Below are 21,653 nucleotides of genomic sequence, written 5' to 3'. Positions count from 1 at the left end.
AATTAAGTGGAATGCATGCCAGGAAAGCCACTACACAACACTAAACAATACATTAATTGTACTATAACGGTGACAAACAGTTCCCCCAAACTGTTAGGGCCTACATAAAGCTGTCCTAACATCTTACCACTGCTACACCTGGCTATCAGCGGAGCCTTGTCTGGCAGCAAAACAGTTCATTCAGCCTCATTTACTGCTTTCTAAAAAAACATAGCTGATATGGCTGACTTGCTTTAACAAATGTGGTTTCTAATGACAATTGAGATGTACAAACTATGGCATAAAGACACGACAAGCGGACAAGAGGCAATCCAGTAATTTCGATTAAGACATTGAGCGAGCTAGGACGAACTTTAGTCAATATAACTATTTGTTTAGCACTTTTGAAATGTACAGCGACAGAATTCAGAACATGGGCCATTCTTACAGTGCTCTCCCTGTACACCAAGTTAGAACCATAGGATACATATAGGGGGCATACAAGCAGACAATGAAAGCTCTTACAATATTCAATGATTACATTTCTCTAAAACAGGTTATAGGCTACAGAAGAACAGTCAGAACAAGAGGCGAAATTAAGAGGGGTAAATAGACCATTTTTAGGGTGAGGAAAATGGGCTACTAACATGTTACTACACAACATACACTTAATATTACTTTCTTAGCTACAGTATACATTTCTCCCTGGCATATTACATAATTTATGAAGCAGCATACAATACATTTTTGGACTCACATTGTTGTGCAGGAAGGTGGCGCGGCGGTCTTCCAAGTCAACAGTTGTTTTGACCTCGGCACAAATCTTGCTTCATTGACAGCATGGCCAATGTTGAATGTTTATCATTTTCAACTGGGAAAAGAGCCCCTTAAACCCAGATTTGGGAACACACAGCCACTGTCATTGATTCCTTCGAAACCACTTGAGTGTAATGTTTATGTCCAATGGCCGATGAGCACCGATATGTTATCTATAATTTCTCTTGATGATGACTGCTAGCTAAGATTTTGAAGGTATGACGTTGACATGATCAGTCCAATCAAAGCTACTGTACATATAACGTGATTTGAAGTCATTTTATCTGTGGCCAATGACCTTGAGCCTTCTTGGATGGGCACTTCTATGGCAGCAGCTGTCTCCTCTTACACTTGGCAGTGACGTAGAGTTCCCATGAGTGACAGAACACTGGGCCAATCATGGCACAATGCTCTGTATTTTCTGCTGGCTGCCCCACCACCACAGAAAGCGCTGAGCTAGTCTGAAACACCTGCATTTTGGAGCTGCCTTACTCAAGAAAACAAAAAAGAGACCATGTTTGTATGCAGGTTTACTAACTCAATTATATATATATTATTATTTTTTACATTGTTTGCAAACTGATATGTGGCACGTATTAATGCCAAAATAACATGCAACTAGGCAATATATTATTTTGGGGGGCTAAAAATGTGTGTCTGCCTCACCTGCACTGAATGACGGGTCGCAAGAGGTCCTAGTACCGCTGGTTGGGAACCTCTGGGTTCGATGGTGGTGCGATTTATTCTTCTTGTTTTCCCTTTATTGGTGACAAATGTACAATTCACACTCCGACCTGTGAAAGGCAGAAACACTAAAGAACGCGTCTAGTCTGCCGGAAAGCCATACGAAGAAGAAGAACTTTGTCAAAGACAGTATGAAGATACAGTAAATCTGCCCTTCCAATAGCAATCGCCAATCACGCTTGTAGAAGTTGTAGGCGATGTCATGGCGACGTTGGCTAGCTAAACTTATTATTTTCGTTTTGTTTGTTATTAAGAACAAATCAATACAGAAAGTACATGAGGGAACACAAGTATATATAGATTATATACAATGGACAATTGAGCTAGGGGGTACAATATCACATTACACAATGACCTTAAGGGACATACATACACTTATAATTCTAACAGCTTTTTTGTTAGTATTTAATTGTCTTAAAATAGAGTTCAATTTATTTTTGTAGGGTAAGAAAATGTGTTTTTTTTGTTTGCAAATTTACATTTGTGAATATGAAATTTGGCCAAAATAATAAATAAATTAATGACATAAAAATGTTTCAGCGTATTCCTATCGTAGGTAAAGAATCCAAGCAGTACATCTCTCCACAATCGTTGGCTAGCTAAACTCATGCGTAGAAACACAATGAAATGCTCAAGTGCAGGCCGTCAAATCAAAGCCACTCCTTCGATATAAAGTTGTTTTTGACGAAAATAAAACGTGTGAGTTTGTCACTTTCACGGGGTTGGAGTAATAAAATGTTCGACTACTTAGGACATTGTCTCGAATCTAGGTTGTGCCTTTAGATTTGGAAAAAAATAACAACTAAGGAAGAATGTTTCCTTCTCAAACCCCAAACACCAGTCTGGTCTGTTTCTAAAGCGTTCCTGGAAGTCTCGCGATGTTGCGCCTCTGGGTTTCGAAACTGTGATTTTGTTATTGAATCAGAGATGGACGTTGGTGGTAATGGTGGTGGATTGATTATCAACAAACAGAGGGCTATGTTACCCAACAAAAGTAGGGGTGAATTTGTCCGTAATCAGAGAAAAGACTCGGAGGTAAGGAAGGAAAGTGATGGTTTATTGAAGTACGTTCTGCATCGTGTTTGTGCTGTCAACAATCTTAGCTAGAACTAGCTAAGTTAGCAAATTTACTAGCCGATACCTGCTGCTAGCTAACGTTAATTTAATTATTGAGCCCCCCAGTCCGTTTTTACCCATTACAACTGTTCTGAAGTATAGCGACCTCTCTGTAACAAAAATACGATATTAGAATGGTTATCCCTGAATTTGAAACTGCCACTTGTCCAACGTTAACCAGCTAACGTTAGTTTACTTTACCGACTAGTAACTACAATAGCTAGTTAGGTGGCTAGTTTAATAATGGACTAAATGAGCCTAACGTTACTCCTTTATAATCCAAGGATTTAACACGTTCTATTTAAATTAGAATGATCTCTGGAAGCCAATACAGCAAAATAACCTATGTGTGTCGAGTCTCACATAGCTAAATCCCTGCTCTCTACATAATCACATCAAAATAATTTCACAATTGCAACATACACACTTACTGTAAAATTAAATGTTATTTGTCACATACACCGAATACAATTTGTGTAGACTTTACCGTGTACATGTACCGTGTACTTCCCAACAATGTAGATTTTTAAAATTAAAATGGTAACGCTGTGTGCCAGCCACCCTCTTGAATTTACTCATATTACACTACTAGAACATTGAGTAAACACGAGGAATGAAACAAAATACACACAAACATTTAGCAATATACAGGGAGTACCAGTACCAGATTAATGTGCTGGTAGATATAGATGTACGAGGTACAGCGCTTTAGGCAAGTATTGAGGTCAAACACTTCAGTGAGCAGGCCTTTCTAATTGACCTGGCCCGGGTATCCTGGAAGGATATTGACCTCAACCTGTCAGTAGAGGATGTCTGGTTCTTTAAAAATGCTTTCCTCACCATCTTAAATAAGCACGCCCCATTTCAAAAAAAGGTAGAACTAAGAACAGATATAGCCCTTGGTTCACTCCAGCTTTGACCTCCCTTGACCACCACAAAAACATCCTGTGGCGTACTGCATTAGCATCGAATGGACCCCGTGATATGCAACTTTTCAGGGAAGTCAGGAGCCAATATACACAGTCAGTTAGGAAAGCAAAGGCTAGCATTTTCAAACAAAAATTTGCATCCTGTAGCACTAATTCCAAAAGGTTTTGGGACACTAAAGTCTATGGAGAATAAGAGCACCTCCTCCCAGCTGCCCACTTCACTGCGGCTAGGAAACACTGTCACCTCCGATAAATCTGCGATAATTGAGAATTTCAATAAGCATTTTTCTACGGCTGGCCATGCTTTCCACCTGGCTACCCCTACCCCTGGCCAACAGCTCTGCACCCCCCGCAGAAACTTGCTCAAGTCCCCCGCTTCACCCAAATCCAGATAGCTGATGTTCTGAAAGAGCAACAAAATCTTGACCCCTACAAATCAGCTGCGCTAGACAATCTGGACCCTCTCTTTCTAAAATTATCTGCCAAAATTGTAGCAACCCCTATTACTAGCCTGTTCAACCTCTTTCTTATCGTCTGAGATCCCTAAAGATTGGAAAGCTGCCGCGGTCATCCCCCTCTTCAAAGGGGGAGACACTAGACCCAAACTGCTACAGACCTATATTCATCCTGCCCTGCCTTTCTAAAGTCTTTGAAAGCCAAGTTAACAAACAGATCACCGACCATTTTGAATCCCACCGTACCTTCTCCACTACGCAATCTGGTTTCGAGCTGGTCATGGGTACACCTCAGCCACACTCAAGGTCCTAAACGATATCATAACCGCCATGGATAAAAGACAGTACTGTGCAGCCGTCTTCATCGGCCTGGCTAAGGATTTCGACTCTGTCTATCACCAAATTCTTATCGGCGGACTCAATAGCATTGGTTTCTCAAATGACTGCCTTGCCTGGTTTACCAACTACTTCTCAGATAGAGTTCAGTGTGTCAAATCGTAGGGCCTGTTGTCCGGATCTCTGGCAGCCTCTATGGGGGTGCCACAGGGTTCAATTCTCGGGACGACTCTTTTCTCTGTATATATATCAATGATGTCGCTCTTGCTGCTGGTGTTTCTCGGATCCACCTCTACGCAGACAACACCATTTTGTATACATCTGGCCCTTCTTTGGACACTGTGTTAACAAACCTCCAAACAAGCTTCAATGTACAATACTTATTCCGTGGCCTCCAACTGCTCTTAAATGCTAGTAAAACTAAATGCATGCTCTTCAACCGATCGCTGCCCTCCCGCCAAGCATCACTACTCTGGACGATTCTGACTTAGAATATGTGGACAACTACAAATACCTAGGTGTCTGTTTAGACTAAACTCTCCTTCCATACTCACATTAAGCATCTCCAATCCAAAATTAAATCTAGAATTGGCTTCCTATTTCGCAACAAAGCCTCCTTCCCTCATGCTGCCAAACACCCTCGTAAGACTGATTATTCTACTGATCCTTGACTTCGGCGATGTCATTTACAAAATAACCTCCAACACTCTACTCAGCAAGTTGGATGTAGTCTATCACAGTGCCATCTGTTTTATCTACAATGCCCCATATACTACCCACCACTGCGACCTGTATGCTCTCGTTGGCTGGTCCTCGCTACGTATTCGTCGCCAAACCCACTGACTCCAGGTCATCTACAAGTCTGATCGGTAAAGCCCCGCCTTATCTCAGCTCACTGGTCACCATAGCAACACCCACCCGTAGCACGTGCTCCAACAGGTATATTTCACTGGTCATCCCCAAAGCCAACACGTCCTTTGGCCACCTTTCTTTCCAGTTCTCTGCTGCCAATGACTGGAACGAATTGCAAAAATCACTGAAGTTGGAGACCCTGTCAGAGCAGCTTACCGATCGATTTAGCTGTACACAGCCCATCTGTAAATAGCCCACCCAACTACCTCATCCCCATATAGTTTTTTTGTTGCTCTTTTGCACCCCAGTATCTCTACTTGCACATTATCATCTGCACATCTATCACTCCAGTGTTAATGCTAAATTGTAATTATTTTGCCACTATGGCCTATTTATTGTGGTACCTCCCTAATCTTAATACATTTGCCACACTGTATATAGATTTTTCTATTGTGTTATTGGCTGTACGTTTGTTTATCCCATGTGTAACTGTTGTTTTTGTCGCACTGCTTTGCTTTATCTTGGCCAGGTCACAGTTGTAAATGAGAACTTGTTTCCAACTGGCCTCCCTGGTTAAATAAAGTTGAAATAAAAATCACGTTACGTTACAGCCTTATTCTAAAATTGATTATGTTTATTTTTTTCCTCTTCAAATTACACACAATACCCCATAATGACAAAGATAAAACAGGTTTTTAGAAGTGTTTGCACATTTATTAAAAATAAAATAACAAATACCTTATTTACGTAAGTATTCAGACCCTTTGCTATGAGTCTCAAAATTGAGCTCAGGTGCATCCTGTTTCCATTGATCACCCTTGAGATGTTTCTACAACTTGATTGTCCACTTGTGGTAAATTCAATTGATTGGACATGATTTGGAAAGGCACACACTGGTCTATTCCCACGGTTGGCAGTGCATGTCAGAGCAAAAACCAAGCCATGAGGTCAAAGGAATTGTCCTTAGAGCTCTGAGACAGGATTGTGTCAAGGCACAGATCTGTAGAAAGGTACCAAAATGTTTTTGCAGCCTTAAGGTCCCCAAAAACACTGTGGCCTCCATCATTCTTAAATGGAACAAGTTTGGGACCACCAACAGTCCAAGGGATCTGCTAAGAAGAATGTGAGAAACTCCCCAAATACAGGTGTGCTATACTCACTGCCAAATTTGCTTCAACAAAGTACTGAGCCAAGGGTCTGAATACTTTTTTATATTTAATAAATTTGCTAAAATTTCTATTAACCTGTTTTTGCTTTGTCATTATGTAGTATTGTGTGCAAATTGAGGAGAAAAAAACGAACAATTTAATCCTTTCAGAATGCACTGTATTTGTGTCTGTGCTCCAACACAGGGCTTCTCCGAGTCTCCAGACCTTGAGTTTGAGTATGCAGATACAGACAAGTGGTCTGCTGAACTGTCAGGTGAGGTATTACTGGACACTCCTTATTGCTTTAAATACTGACCTCTGTGACAGGTTATCTTGTGAATTTGGTACCAGCTATGCCTACATCTCTTCTCCAGAGCTATACAGTTACACTGAAGGACCAGAATTTCTTCTCAACAGAAAATGCTTTGAGGAGGAATTCCGAACTCATGGTATGCCCCTTTTCGACTTGAATGCATTGTCTTCCTCAAGTGTGGTTATTACAGTACCTCTTACTGAGAGTGTTTTGCTCCTGCCCTGTCTCAGTGTCTGACAAGAAATGGACCGAGCTGGATGTGGCTCAACACAGAGCTCACGCCATGCGTCTACTTGATGGCCTGGAGGTGATCACCAGGGAGAAGAGGCTGAAGGTGTCCAGGGCAATTCTCTACATGGTTCAGGGTAAGTCCTCAGCAGGTTTAGTAGCCTGCTGTGACTAAAGAAGCCTGGGAAGAGACGGCTGTTTCCGTATGTTTTTATAGTGATGCAGTAAGCAAACAGTGTTTCAGCACTAAAGTCATGTTTCCCACCTGTGGCTCTACAGGGACATTTGCGGAGTGCAGCTCTGAGGCAGAAGTGCAGCACTGGATGAGGTATAACATCTTCCTGCTGATGGATGTTGGCACCTTCACGGCCCTTGTGGAGCTGCTCAACATGGAGGTTGAGTAAGTTGGAACTACAAATCAGTGAGATGTCATTGTTTTTGGGAGGAGTTTCTATGCTACACAAAATGTGGTAAAAATCAGGTTGCCGATTCTTTCTTTCCTCTTTTCAACCCCTCTCTCTCTCTCACAGTAACAGTGCTGCCTGTAGCAGTGCAGTCAGAAAGCCAGCAATCTCCTTGGCTGACAGCACAGACCTCAGGTAAGATTAGACACTGACTTTCCTGCAGCTCTATATAGTTATACACCAGTGTATGGGAGTCCCCCTCTGATGCTGGGGTGTTTTTCTGGTTCCCCAGGGTGCTGCTCAACATCATGTATCTGATGGTGGTGACCATCCAGCAGGAGGACCCAGCCGACTCACCTGAGTGGAGGGCCACCAGGGAGACCTTTAAAACAGAGCTGGGTAGGAGTGTGTGTTTCTATTAGATAGAAGGGTTTTGTCAAGGAGTAGTTTATAACTAGTCTTTTCTATTTCCCCTCTCTCTCCCAGGTTCTCCTCTGTACAACAACGAGCCCATCTCTGTCATGCTCTTTGGCATGGTGACGAAGTTCTGCAGTGGTCACGCCCCCCACTTCCCCATGAAGAAGGTTCTGATGCTGCTGTGGAAGAGCATACTGGTGAGAGAGATTTTATCATATTTCGTGGATTTAGGCTATTCTTAGCCAGGTACTTTTGGCTTGCATATCAAATTTACAACATGTCCTCTCCTCTGCCCCAGTTCACCCTCGGGGGGTTTGAGCAGCTCCAGAACATTAAGGTGCGTAAGCGGGAAGAGCTTCGCCTGCCCCCCCTCCCAGAGGACAGCATCCGGGTCATCAGGAGCATGAGGGCAGCCTCGCCCCCCGCATCTGCCTCTGACCTCATCGAACAGCAGCAGAAAAGGGCACGCCGTGAACACAAGGTAACCTCTACCACGTCTCAATGCGGCACACAAAAGTTACGCCTCCCCCTGTTTAACACCTGCTCAATGTACTATTGTGTAAGGCTTATTTGAAAAATACTCCTCCTCTCTTACAGTCCCTAATAAAACAGGACAACCTGGACGCCTTCAATGAGAAGGACCCCTACAAGTCAGATGAACCTCGTGAAGATGAGGACGACAACGATGACAATGACAACTCCATGGATGCGGAGCCTTTTCCCATGGAACGGGATGAGGTCATGCCCCCACCCCTCCTACACCCCCCCTCAGAGAGGGTGAACTTCCCCAAGGGCCTGCCTTGGGCCCCCAAAGTCAGGTACAGTCCGGGGCTGAGTGAGACATCAGGGAGACATTTGCTACAGATTAGTGCTGTTTCTATAGATGTGCTTTGTTATTTTATGTATTGTATGGTGTTCCTAAAGTTTGACTAGAGTTTTGTTTAATGCTTTTACAGGGAAAAGGACATAGAACATTTCCTGGAATCAAGTAGAAGCAAATTTATCGGCTATACGCTTGGAAAGTAAGTTCAGTTGGTGTCTTTTTTTCATTAATAGAGATTAAATCTTCTAGAGATTTAATCCATTTTAATGTTGTTTCTTTTCGAGGATCCTTGACCTAGATTTCATGGTTATTTCTGTATTTGTATTGCAGTGACACAGATACAGTTGTCGGCCTACCCAGACCCATCCATGAAAGCATCAGAACCTTGAAGCAGGTTATATTATACAGTACTCAACAAGTCTCAAACATTGTGAAACATGGATACATTTTCTAGATATTGCATAATATTGCTGTATTATGCCTGAAAGAGAGCCATTCTCCAGTTGGGCTGGTCTCTGACGCACTATCACCTTTCCCAGTCAGATGGATAAGCAGTGGTGAAAGTACTCTATGTAAGATGGCCGACTATTACTAATGTGATAATTAGATTGGAAAGCCATAATTTAGGCTAATAATACAACTCAATCATTGTTTGCAGAAAATACTGTTCAATGCAGCACGTTGAGGCTATAGGCCTCTTGTTGGCCTTTTCTAAACACATTTCATGCAATTCTACTATACTTTATATGAATGGAGACATTAGCAGAATTGTTCTTTAATACTACAAAAATGACACGGTATCCTACTCTGCTGACACTGACAAACAGATCAATGAAAACGTTGTTTCATCCATATAATCGGCCAATGATAAGGGGAGACACATAAAATATGACGTCCATCGAACCTGGAGGAGGAAATTATTGTCCAAAAACAAACAAAAGTGGCACTGACCCAATGATAAAGACAGTGAATATGCACACTCTCTGGGGATATGGCCGATGTTCTCAGCTAGTGCCAATAAGATACGAGGCTACTTACTGGTCGCTCAATTAAGTTGAGAATTTTTTAACTAAAAGACAGATTGAAGTCTTTATTGTCATCTCTTTACAGCGATAGCTATTTGCTTCCCAAACTCTTTTTCCGCAATTGTATTTTTTAATGTTGCGATATGCTTGGCTAAATCTCTCTGCTTTTCACTGACAGTCGCAACTCAACAGTCATCTCTATTTGATACTTGCCTTCCGCGTTGCCCAAATTGCGGGCCTTCCGACTGTAGTCTATGTATTTTAAAATAATCCACACTCCATCACACGTGTCCACTTGGACAGAGACTGAGGAAGCCGAAGGGCTGTCTGGTGTCCTGCCATCTAGCAACCTGACCCTAGCAACCGATCAGTGGCCTGGTCACAGATGTCACTGGGATTTTGAGGGGCAGGTTTATTAACACTAGAACCACTGGGTCTCAAGGGGCCCTCCTTCAAGCTACTAATAACGTTATAACAGTGTAATTAATACATTCTATTTATGCTATCGTAAAAATACGGATTTGGTTGTGTTTATGAATGTCTTATGTAACATTTGAAAACCTTTTATTTTATTTTTTTTAAACAAGACTATAGTATTTTCATTAGTTTATCTCAGTGGTGGGGAGTTTTAAAAAATGTAAAGACTCCAATCTGTGTTTTTTTTAGTTATCAAAATTCTCAACTAAATTGTGAATTTTACCAGTAGGCCTATGGTCTCCATGATTCTTCTAAAGTATCCCTAGTGGTCTTAGTACCCCTGTTTGGGACCACTGGTTTATCTTACTGTAGGCTATATGTAAAAACACAAATTCAAGTGTTCATTTTATTTGTGAATTGCGTTTGTTACAACTATGAAATAGAATGCGTTGAAAAGCGCTAACAGCTTTGTTTTATAACAACAAAATAAGAAAATCCTACCCCAACCATCAAGGTGCACGGTCTAATGGAAAGCATCAGTAGCCTAAACATCATTATAAGTGCTAAGTGTGCTTGATAAATAGTGATCATCACAAAAGCAATAACGGGGGGGAAACCGTTAAAGACATGCACTAAAACTGGTTATAAGTCCAGTTCTGTTTGTGAATTAAGATTTAAACAACTGTGTTATAGATTTATTTTAGGAAAAGTCAAGGACGGATGGGGCATGACTTAAAAAATGTCAGAAATAAAATAATGAAAGTCATGAGCAGTCTAAATGACCGCTATAGCAATTCTATAGTGTTACCCCCAGGCTCTCTGGCAGCATCGGGGGATGGGTGGAGTGAGCTGTGATAAGAGCACCACTGGCAGTGGGAATTCTTTACAATGACAGTTGTTTCTATTTCCTTGCAGCATAAGTACATCTCTATAGCTGAGATTCAGATTGCCAAGGAGGATGAGTTTCAGAAAACTCCACTGTCAGGGGTGAGTGCCATTGCATATCACTGACATGTATGTTGGAATATCACTGTCCTAGAGAAAGGGCGATGTGTTTAATTTTAAAAACATTATTTTGCATGTTTTGTGTTTGTTTATAGGGGGAAGAGGATGTGGAGATGTGCTCCACTGAGCTGCTATACCAGGGCATTCTTCCCAGCTTGCCTCAGTACATGGTGAGTGTTCTGCTCCTCTTGTATACTGAATCTAGGTCTCCAGTGCATTTCTATGACCTCTAACCCTTGGCAGAATTGACCTGTGACTCTTCTCCCTCTCAGATTGCCCTGCTGAAGATCCTGCTAGCTGCTGCCCCCACCTCCAAGGCCAAGACCGACTCCATCAACATCCTGGCAGATGTGCTGCCTGAAGAGATGCCGTGAGTCAACTGTTTGATTTGAAAGGGGGCTGTATTCTGTTGAGTTCCAACTGAAAGGGTTTTATTATTTGAATACTGTATCTGCAGGACCACGGTGCTCCAGAGCATGAAGCTTGGTGTGGATGTTAACCGCCACAAGGAGATCATTGTTAAGGCCATCTCTGCCATCCTGCTGCTGCTTCTCAAACACTTCAAACTCAATCACGTCTACCAGGTACTGGCAACCGACACTCAACCACTACCACCACATACAGGCAAACTCTCAAAACCCTGAATTAGCCTCATCTACCAAGTATTAGGAGTGGTCATTTCTCACAAGCACCATACACTTGTGAGTGGCCTTCCCTTACCCTTCTGTTTCTTTTTATTTATTTAATTTGACAGTTTGAGTACATGGCTCAGCACCTGGTGTTTGCCAACTGTATTCCTCTCATTCTCAAGTTCTTCAACCAGAACATAATTTCTTACATCACAGCCAAGAACAGGTATGTTGGGGAATTTGAGCCATTCCAAGATTCTGATTATCTGAGACCCTTTTAGTAGTCACCTCTCATTCTCTTTCCTGCAGTATTTCTGTGCTGGACTTCTCTTACTGTGTGGTGCATGAGCTCCCTGAACTTACTGCAGAGAGTTTGGTAAGTTTCACACTCCATCCCTCACAGAAATAAAATACTGATTGTAATATCTGAACTCAAACGCCTGGGCAATGTTTTTGTAGAAGGGGGACACACCATTGTACCTAATGGAAATGTTACAGCAGTCAAAGGTTGGAGGTGAGGTGTTGTTACCCAGTGGTTGGTTTGTCTGTGTTCTACAGGAGGCTGGCGACAACAACCAGTTCTGCTGGAGGAACCTGTTCTCCTGTATCAACCTGTTGAGGATCCTCAACAAGCTGACCAAGTGGAAGCACTCCAGAACCATGGTGAGGGCGAGACCCACCCAACCAAAACAATACAGTTACTCTTATTCACTAGGACAGACATCAATCTGGGATTATTTTAGATCATAATTGCATACCTTGCACTTCTCTGTCAGATGCTGGTGGTGTTCAAATCTGCTCCCATATTGAAGAGGGCGTTGAAGGTTAAACAGGCCATGATGCAGCTGTACGTCCTCAAGCTGCTCAAAGTGCAAACCAAGTACCTGGGCCGCCAGTGGAGGAAGAGCAACATGAAGACCATGTCTGCCATATACCAGAAGGTCCGCCATCGCCTCAATGATGACTGGGCCTACGGTAACGGTGAGTCACTGTCAACACCAAAATCAACCCACAAAGTGTCCATTGTGTTTTTCAGTCAGTGATTGATATGATGATTGATAGCCTCATATTTCCCCACAGTGACTGTGAACTGTTAAGTGTAAGCACCCTATGTAGCTTGGGGTATGTCAAGTTTTAAAGAGAACCCCAAGTAATGAGCTTCTATGTTTCTTTGATGGCAGACCTGGATGCGCGGCCCTGGGACTTCCAGGCAGAGGAGTGTGCTCTGCGCGCCAACATTGAGCGCTTCAACAGCCGCCGCTACGACAACAACCAGAGGAACCCTGACTTCCTGCCCGTGGACAACTGCCTGCAGAGCGTTCTTGGACAGCGCGTCGACCTGCCGGAGGATTTCCAGATGAACTATGACCTCTGGCTGGAGCGAGAAGTCTTCTCCAAGCCCATATCCTGGGAGGAGCTTCTGCAATGATAACAGGGCAGGGTGGTGGGAGGTGGTGCTATAGGAAGGTTTTCTGAACACACCTCCCCAAGGTGGCAACACTAGTCTACATCTCCACATCGTTTAGTGCTGAAAAAGCATACGTGTTTCAGCATTCATAGAGCACTGCATTTGTTTCTGAAAATTACGCAGACAAGAGTCCCCATAACAAACATGATCCTTGTGATGTCACCTCATGCAGAGAAAATAACAGTCAGTAAGGGATATTCAAGAGTTAGAGGGTCAGCTAAAAGTGGACCTTGCGCGTTAGCATTACCCCTTCACAGTTGGATCAATCATTTATAATGTCTGAATCCAGGCACTAGACAACTTGTAAAAAAAAAAAAATGCAAATGGGGGGTGCTTATATTTGGCCTGTTTCACACATGTACAAGTGTGTAACCTGTACAAGCGTGTGGTGAAATGGAAATGTGTTTTTTTGCATATCCCATTTGGAGAGTGGTGTCACGCATGGCCAAGGTGAACCAGGTCTTGATTTACCCCATGTAGAGCCTTTTCTAGTTTTCAACTGGACCTTTACAGAGTGATATAGGTTTTATCAGCCTTGTCCAACCTCCATGGTTGGGGATGTAACCCTTTGTATTCTGTTACTTACACACAACTCCACACATCCAACCTGCCATGATGCCACTCTCCTGGCTGTCGGAGCAGTACTCTGCCCTTCAAGCACTATAGTACACTATTATAACCCTTAGGAAGTACAAAATAAAGTGTTTGTGTGTGTGGAAGAGAGATTGTGAGGGAAGGGTTGCTTGAGTGTGTTTGTGTGAGTGTGTGTACAGTATGTTTTATGGTTACTGATATAACCCCCTGTTGACCAGGCTTTTGATGTTCCATTAGTACTCTTCTCACTGAGTGACCGTTGGCTTGTATGAATCACACACCTCTATCAACCATGGTGGAGACAATTTAGATTGGTATTAAGACATTTTAATGGAATTTACAGCCTAATGTTTTAACCTAAAGAAACAGGAACACATGCTGGCCACTACACAACCGTATTGGCTGAGAACTTGGGAAACAAATCTTCATTTTGTGTGTGTGCGCATGTGTGTGTGTGTGCACAGTATGTTTGAGAGAGTGAGGCAAGAAAGTGGTTCTCACTCACTCTTCACTAGCTAATGTTTTTTTTTTACTCAAGGGAACCATTATGCCCACCTGCTAATTCCTCAGTTCTAAGATAATTGTATAGTTGCGTTGTGCTTATACTAATTTACCACCGCTATTACTTTTTTTGTGTTAGGTTTTATTTATTTGCACCAAAGATGAAACAGTACAGATAAAACAAAGAATGGTAGAAACTGTGTGCAGGTGAGGTTGGAAGCCCAAAAGGGCTTTTATGAAAAATATAAGTACGTAAAATAAAGTATGTTCCATCAGTTAAACAAAGCATATGAATTATAATTCAACATGACATACTCATTATACAAGACTATGTGTGTGTGCATCTGTGTGAGAGTTAGACATGGAGGGGATTATTGGGTAGTTTGGTTCATCAGGCCCCAGTCTTCGCTTGAACTTATTGATGGATGATGAGGTTTGGCAATGTGAACATAAGAATTCCAGAGTATGGTACCTCTGTATCTGATAGAGAATTCTCTATGTGAGGCAGTGGGGAGGGTGAAGGTTATCGCAGTGTCTTGCGTTATGTAGATGGATTTCAGAATTTCCAGGGAGAATCCGTTAACGGGTTTAGGTAAACTGTCTGGGAGGTAGATGAAGTGCATAATTGGCGTATCTTAATGTTGTAAATAGACAAGATATTGAGTTTCTTAAACAAAGGTGCAGATGGAGCCAGGTATTTAGAGGAGGTGGCTAGTCTTGCAAATGTATTTTATATGATGAGTAATTTCTGTAGGTACGAGGCATATGTATCGGCCCAGAAGTTTTTACCGTAATGAGATATATGGGTCAATTAAGCTATAGTATAACCAAACCATGTTTCTTTTTCAACATTCTCTTATACACCAATTTTTCTACGATTTCTGAAAAACAGTAGTACAGATATTGGGTGATGAATTGTAAAAGATCTTGGATCCCCAGATTTTATAGAGGGGGGATAACTTTGGCAATTACATTTTTTTTAGGAACAATACCAGTTTGCATTGATTTGGTGAAGATCTACCTTAGAGGCTCAGTAATCAAGGAAGACACTGATTTCACCAGAGAGGCACCAATCTCATGACCTGCTGCTGATATCTTTGTTACCAATTACCTCCATTACAGCAGAAGGATCAAACTGGAGCATAGAAGGGAAAGGCCACTTCATGTAATCTAAGTGGTTTTTATAAATTGTATTTGACAGAGAGGAACCCACATTCACAAAAACATATTAAATTCACATGAAATAACATCAGAATCACTCTAGGTATTATTTACAACAATACATTGAGATGGAATAGTTCTAGATGCCATTTTCTTATTCAATAGTTGATTGATTTTCCAAGTTGACTTTATTTTATTTAAGTATTCTTGTACTTTTTGTAATTTGCAGAATTTAGGGGAGAGGGATTTGTGAGAAACCTTTTTATACAACTTCTTTTTAACTGAAGATGTTTTGAGACCGGTTGTAAACAAAGGTTTCCAGAACCCTTCTGCTGCTCTTTTACGTGGTTTAACTAAGGTAGTGAATTACAGAATTAAAAGATGTGCGAAAAGTCTGGCAAGCAGACTCCACATCAGCCTGATTTATTATAATGGTTATTGAAGAGAGAATCTAAAATGGAGAAATGTAATTATGACATCGTATGACATTAGGATGTTGGAAAAACCCTTATTTATCATGTCAATATGTTTAGCATTGTATGACTTTATACATACTGTATATATTACTCTTTTTTCTTTGCTTTATTTATACCCAGTGATAACAGAATAAGACTAAGCTTTTTGTCAATAAACCTTGATTTACTTGCTCTTTCAGTACTCCCTTGAAGGTTTTGAAATCCTCCCCTTTGGCTTCAGTCCAGACTCACCACTCCGTCTCAGCTCTCAAACATGAAACCACAAGGCGTGCCTTTTCACAGAATCGAAACTGTTCTCTTCCTGGCGGAAAAGAAAGACCAACATGTTATAGTTCTCAGATATGGCTGTGTCTCGCATATCTGTCAGGAAGGACCACCTCAGCTGTCCACTCTGCCAGGAGGTGCTCAGTAATCCAGCTGCTATTCCCTGTGGACACAGTTTCTGCATGATCTGTATCCAGGACTTCTGGGACAATGAAGAAATGGGTGATCGTTTCTGCAGCTGCCCTGAATGCCAAGACTCCTTTCAGCCGAGGCCTATCCTGATCAAGAACATTGTTCTGGCTGAAATGGTGGAAGGAATGAAGAAGTCCAAGTGTGGAAATAATGTGGGTGCTGGAGGTAAGCGCAGACCTGTTGAAGACGGTCAGGAGGCAGGCCCTTCGCCCAGTCATGCTCTGGGTTGGGCCAGACCCACGAAGATACCCAAAACCACTAGAGTCTCAGAGGTACCGAAGAGCAGAGTATGTCCTATACATGGCAGACTGCTGGAGATTTACTGCTGTGATGATGATCAATGCATCTGCCCTCTATGCGCCCTGGTTGAGCATAAAGCACATAACAATTTGTTGGCGAAAGAGGGACGGAAAAGGAAGCAGGTACTGACCTTTATCTCAAAGCTGGCGCTTCGAGTATCCCAAAGGTTATGTGTATAATTCTCAGTTGATCCCTTAGTGATTCAATTCAAATAAGTACGTAAATAACACTTCATTACCGTGTGCATTCCAAGATTTATGAGGTTATTATTGGTTTGACCTTGTAAATATTTAATCTGCAGATAAATTTGCCCTCCACAGGAACAGCTCCAGGACATTAAGAAGGAATCCAAGCAGAGGATCAAAATGAGGGAACAGGAGCAGAAGGACCTAAGAGAGAACATAAAGAGGGTTAAGGTGGGTATACAGTAGATCTGACAAGGAAGTTAATATAGTTATTTACAATGCTCTCTGGACAAACCCAACTATAATAGTAACATAGCAGCAAGGCCACAGTCTCCTTCCTAACTCATGGGTGTGTACTGCCCCAGGTGGCCCACACTGACAGATTTTAATGCCCAATGTGTTTCAAAATTCTAAAGGCACATTTGAGCTACAGTGTCTTTTGATGCAGGTGTATGGTAACAATTGAATAACATGAGGGAAAAAAAGGAGAATTCTGCATGCTGCTCTTGCTAGTGTCACTGCTCTTTATTAAGCTTTACGTATCGGCCTGCAAGGCCTTCGTCAGACATTGCTCCACCTACATCCATTCAATGCACTGAAAGGGGTTGGAGTAATGTCAACATAAGGGTGCACATTAAAAACCCTCCCAAAAGCTCTGACGAAGGCCTTGAGGCTGATATGTAATGCCAATGTGTTAACTTTATATGGCCTATTTAAAAACGTCCTGAAATTAAAAACAAACGTAAATCACTAAGTCTGTCCCTGACTGTATGTGTAACAGGAAGGTGGTAGGGCTGCTGAGGAGCACTGCGAGGGCGTCCTCTCTGGGCTGATCGACTCCCTCCAGAGGCACTACTCCACAGTGAGAGAGTTGATCTTGGCCCACGAGACAGCTGCAGTGGCTCAGGCTGAGAGCTCCCTGTACAGCATGGAGAAAGACATGGCTGCCCTGAAGAGGAGAGACGCTGAGCTGGGGCAGCTCTCACAGACAGATGATGATATCCACTTCCTCCAGGTATGGTTAGTTGTATCACAGGCAGTGGTGTGTATTCATGGATGCCAAGGTAAGCCAGGCTTCCTAAAAGAAATTGACCAATAAAAAACATAACATAATTTATCTTTCATCTCAGTGTTTCATAATGTTCCTTCAATTCGCCAGAGGCTGAATGTATCTCACAGGAGAAAGCATCCGAGCGAGCGAAACAGCGCCCCTCTGTGTCTTTATCTGATCTTGCTATCTGGTCCAATAGCCAATCAGCACTGAGCTCAACTGTGAATAGTCCTGGCACACACAAAAAAAAGTGTCACGGGAACCTAGCTAGCTATCGAAAATTGATTGGCCCTTTCCTAAATTAGCCATTTATGGAGATAGGGATTTGGACTTGTAGTTTTACTTAATTCTCCCTATTGGCCAATGATAATAACATCCAACCATTCATTAATGAATGTTGTGCCCCTGGCCTGAGAGGATGGAAGTTCAATATGTAGCTTCATGTGGAAGGCTAAGATTATAGCTAACGTTGCCCATGAATGGAAGTTAGGCTAGCAAGCAAACGTTTTAGCCAGGTAGCCTAGGACAACAAAAAATAAAAGCGTTTATTGTATGCCAGAATGACCGTTTCATCAACATGAAAGAGAGGAGGATGGCATTGGCTTTTCTCTACAAGTAGGCTGAGTCAACATGTTTTTCTACTTACACGAAGGTGCACACACACACACAGAAATAAGAACCATGGACAGCCACATCGTATGTAGCTTGATGGACTAAATTATTTTTGGTATATTTTAGTTGTCACTGTATTAGACTAAGCTAAATTGATTGGATTATGTTGAAATGGCGCTGGAACAATGGAGGCTCCTGTTTTCTGTGTGACTTGCGGTAACTCTGTGGTTCTAAATCAATAGTTATTTAGTGGTCCGAAAATTTCGGAAACATTAACTTGCTTGGCCATGCTGTAGGTCAAGTAACTTTCTTACATGCGATATGCTTTGTGGACGTCACTGGACAGATGTTGCTCTCCAATTTTGTGATAAAACAAAGGTGTGGTTGAATTAATTCTGCTACTGTCTTCTTATTGTCTCTGCTTTTTTATTATATATATATTTTTTTAATGACCTTTATTTAACTAGGCAAGTCAGTTAAGAACAAATTCTTATTTACAATGACGGCCTACACCTGCCAAAAACCGGACGACGCTGGGCCAATTGTGCGCCGCCCTATGGGACTCCCAATCAATGCCTGTTGCGATACAACCTGGATTCGAACCAGGGTGTCTGTAGTGTCGCCTCAAGCAATGAGATGCAGTGCCTGAGATCGCTGAGCCACTTTGGAGCCCTTTTAGGCCTATACAGTATATCACGGTTGCAAGGCATATGAATTAACAAGTTATAGAGCAAACAACACAATTATCACAACACATAGGTTGCAATATGGCTCGTTTTGTTTTGGAGGGGGCATGGCTTCCCCAGTGATTTTACCCCCACACTGCTACTGATCACAGGCTGTAGTAGATAGATGTAGGATCTGGTTCTGAGGTTCACAAGTGTGTGCATGATGACATGGTGAATTTTCACAACTAATAATGATAACTCTATCATTTTCAAGTCTCTCTCTCTATCTCCCTCTCTATCATGAAAAAAGAGATTGCCCTCTCTCTCTAACCTCCCAGAACCCCGTTACTTGTCCAGTGTCTCGACGGATCCACACCTCCCCTTTGAGGCCATAAGGAGTGCTGTCTCAGAGTTTGGGAATCGACTGGAGGCTTTCGCTGAGGAGGAAATCAGTACAGTGTCTCAAACTGGTCAGTTGAGGGGAGGTATACCGCAGACAGACGTACACATAGGCAGACAGACAGACCAATATACAATACATTTATAAAGGATTTTATGATCTGTCTCAACAGTGGCTGGAAATGGAGGTTCCCAGTTTCCAGACCATAGAGTCATACCTGAGCAGCTTCCAGGTGAATCTTATCCTTGTGTGTTATCCCAAGTGTTTCAGAAAATCAGTCACATTTTACTTGACCCTTAGTAATGAGAGTTTGAAATTAACAAGAACTTTAACCACAACTGAGCCTTTCTCCTGACCTACACAGTTATCAGTGCTGCACAGACCCCAGAGCCTACGACCAGAACAGAATTTCTACAGTGTGAGTCCTATGTTCTTTGTGTAACACATCGAATCTTCACTCAACCTTTACAACAGAAACATAGTAATAAAGAGATTTATTTTTAAATGGATCTGAACCAACCTCATGATAATGCTGTTTGAACATGATCATGTAGAGTTCAAAAAGTACTCGCACACAAAACCATGAGAGGAATAATATCCCAAGGAGACCGAGATGCAAAAATAATAGAATTAATTTAGACCATGTTCAAAAGAATACAAAAAGTGAAAGTGTAAGGTGCTAATACATTTTTTTTTTAAAGAAACCGAGCATACATTTCGGCTTTATGCCTTCATCAAGGACTAAACGTATGCTTTTCATTCTAGCCTGAGCGCTAACCCTCATACTGGCTTTCTATGAACATGGTCATGAACTTCATTTTACCATCGTCTTTGATCCTTCAGATGCTTGTGAGCTTACCTTGGACCCTAACACTGCCCACAAGGACCTCTCCCTCTCAGAGGACGGCAGAATGGTGAGGTGGGATGCTAAAAAGCAGAAGGAACCGGTCCAACCTCACTCTGAGAGGTTTAACTACCGTCGCCAGGTGCTGTGCAAGAAGGGGCTTGAAGCTGAGCGCTGCTACTGGGAGGTGGAAGTGGTGGGGAACAAGGCTGAGATTGCCCTGGCCTATTGGGGCATAGACAGAAAATCAGTCTCTAAGAGATCCGCTTTTGGGGCCAGTGACCAATCCTGGAGCCTTGACCGTTCTAAAGGCTATTCTGTGTGCCACAACAGTGAAGGTGTTGCACTCTGTGCAACCCCCAGCCAGTGCAGATTAGGGGTTTACCTGCAATTTAAGGAGGGCACCATAACATTTTATGAAGTCTCAGATAAGATGGAGTTACTCTACAGAACCAAGAAGTTCACATTCACTGAACCCCTCTACCCAGGGTTCTGGCTTGGGGAGGAGAGTTGTATCACACTATGTAATCTGAGGCATGAAAGATTCTAACCATGAGAGTAAAACTAGGACATAGAGATCGGGTTGCAAAAATCTGGTAACTTTCCCGAAATTCCCTGTTTGCTAGAAATCCAGGTTGGATAATTCCCAGAATCAGGAGGGAATAAGCAGGAAATCCACAATCCTCCAAACAGGATTTCTGGGAATCTTGGGAAAGTTACCAGATTTTTGCAACCCTATATAGAAAATAATACACTAGAAAGTGTAGACTGTGGATAGAAGTTCAAAATAAAGTTATATACATGGTATACATATTGGATAACAGTTAAAAGGCTTTAGAATGCTGTTAGGCTTTGGGGGATCATATCTTGGTTTTATTAGCTTGTAAACCTCTAAAATCAGCTTGTACCCTCTTTACATTTGTAATATCGACGTATTTGTAATATCTACTGAAACATTTTTACATTTTTCATACAATTTTTATAAAAATAAAATTGCGCAAATTAAATGCTAAAGTGTTGTTTTATACAACTTTTATGACCTACTTTTTCTGACTATTTCACACTAGTGTCATGTCCCTTATACAGCAGGATGACATGAGAGGATGGGGTCATTAGTCCAGTAGTTACTGCTTTACACTTGCACTTTTCAAAGATTTAAAGTTTAGTCAATGTTAAAGATCAAGGAACTTGAAAAGTTTTTTCAACCATTTGTACTTTAATTTAATTTAAATATTAATGTTCCTATTATTATATACTGTTAATGCTTAAAGTGAAGGTGGAAGTGACGGGTTATTCACTGA

General features: G+C 42.0%; 2 protein-coding genes across 3 annotated transcripts; both read left to right on the top strand.

Annotated features, from left to right (window-relative positions):
• Window positions 1-2,415: 2,415 nt before the first annotated feature.
• Window positions 2,416-16,014, top strand: LOC110494350 (striatin-interacting protein 1 homolog). Its single transcript, XM_021569323.3, has 21 exons — window positions 2,416-2,574; window positions 6,580-6,649; window positions 6,750-6,824; window positions 6,919-7,053; window positions 7,196-7,316; window positions 7,447-7,515; window positions 7,613-7,719; window positions 7,807-7,934; window positions 8,036-8,218; window positions 8,335-8,555; window positions 8,694-8,759; window positions 8,891-8,954; window positions 10,918-10,989; window positions 11,103-11,177; window positions 11,280-11,377; window positions 11,465-11,591; window positions 11,762-11,862; window positions 11,946-12,012; window positions 12,195-12,299; window positions 12,413-12,617; window positions 12,818-16,014. Exons 1-21 carry the CDS (start codon window positions 2,467-2,469, stop codon window positions 13,063-13,065), a joined length of 2,445 nt encoding a protein of 814 aa, XP_021424998.3. The 5' UTR covers window positions 2,416-2,466; the 3' UTR covers window positions 13,066-16,014.
• Window positions 15,644-21,366, top strand: LOC110494351 (tripartite motif-containing protein 16-like protein). 2 transcript variants are annotated; one of them, XM_021569324.3, is made up of 7 exons: window positions 15,644-16,714; window positions 16,913-17,008; window positions 17,559-17,792; window positions 19,419-19,578; window positions 19,681-19,740; window positions 19,873-19,926; window positions 20,352-21,366. In XM_021569324.3, exons 1-7 carry the CDS (start codon window positions 16,178-16,180, stop codon window positions 20,900-20,902), a joined length of 1,692 nt encoding a protein of 563 aa, XP_021424999.2. In that variant the 5' UTR covers window positions 15,644-16,177; the 3' UTR covers window positions 20,903-21,366. The 2 variants fall into 2 exon arrangements, 1 of the variants encoding a protein (XP_021424999.2); XR_016487989.1 differs by having other exon boundaries at window positions 16,115-16,714; window positions 19,447-19,578.
• Window positions 21,367-21,653: the final 287 nt, after the last annotated feature.

The sequence above is a fragment of the Oncorhynchus mykiss genome, chromosome 17 (assembly GCF_057628025.1).
Source record: "Oncorhynchus mykiss isolate SJ-2025 chromosome 17, ASM5762802v1, whole genome shotgun sequence".
Lineage (NCBI taxonomy): Eukaryota > Metazoa > Chordata > Actinopteri > Salmoniformes > Salmonidae > Oncorhynchus > Oncorhynchus mykiss.
This window is presented reverse-complemented; position numbering and strand designations above follow the sequence as displayed.

Coding starts and splice junctions, on each gene's coding strand:
- LOC110494350 (XM_021569323.3), top strand. CDS start 2,467: ATGGACGTTGGTGGTAATGGTGGTGGATTGATTATCAACAAACAGAGG. Junction 8,556..8,693: donor CCTTGGGCCCCCAAAGTCAG/GTACAGTCCGGG, acceptor ATGCTTTTACAG/GGAAAAGGACATAGAACATT. Junction 8,760..8,890: donor ATCGGCTATACGCTTGGAAA/GTAAGTTCAGTT, acceptor TTTGTATTGCAG/TGACACAGATACAGTTGTCG.
- LOC110494351 (XM_021569324.3), top strand. CDS start 16,178: ATGGCTGTGTCTCGCATATCTGTCAGGAAGGACCACCTCAGCTGTCCA. Junction 17,009..17,558: donor AGAACATAAAGAGGGTTAAG/GTGGGTATACAG, acceptor TATGTGTAACAG/GAAGGTGGTAGGGCTGCTGA. Junction 17,793..19,418: donor ATGATATCCACTTCCTCCAG/GTATGGTTAGTT, acceptor TCATGAAAAAAG/AGATTGCCCTCTCTCTCTAA.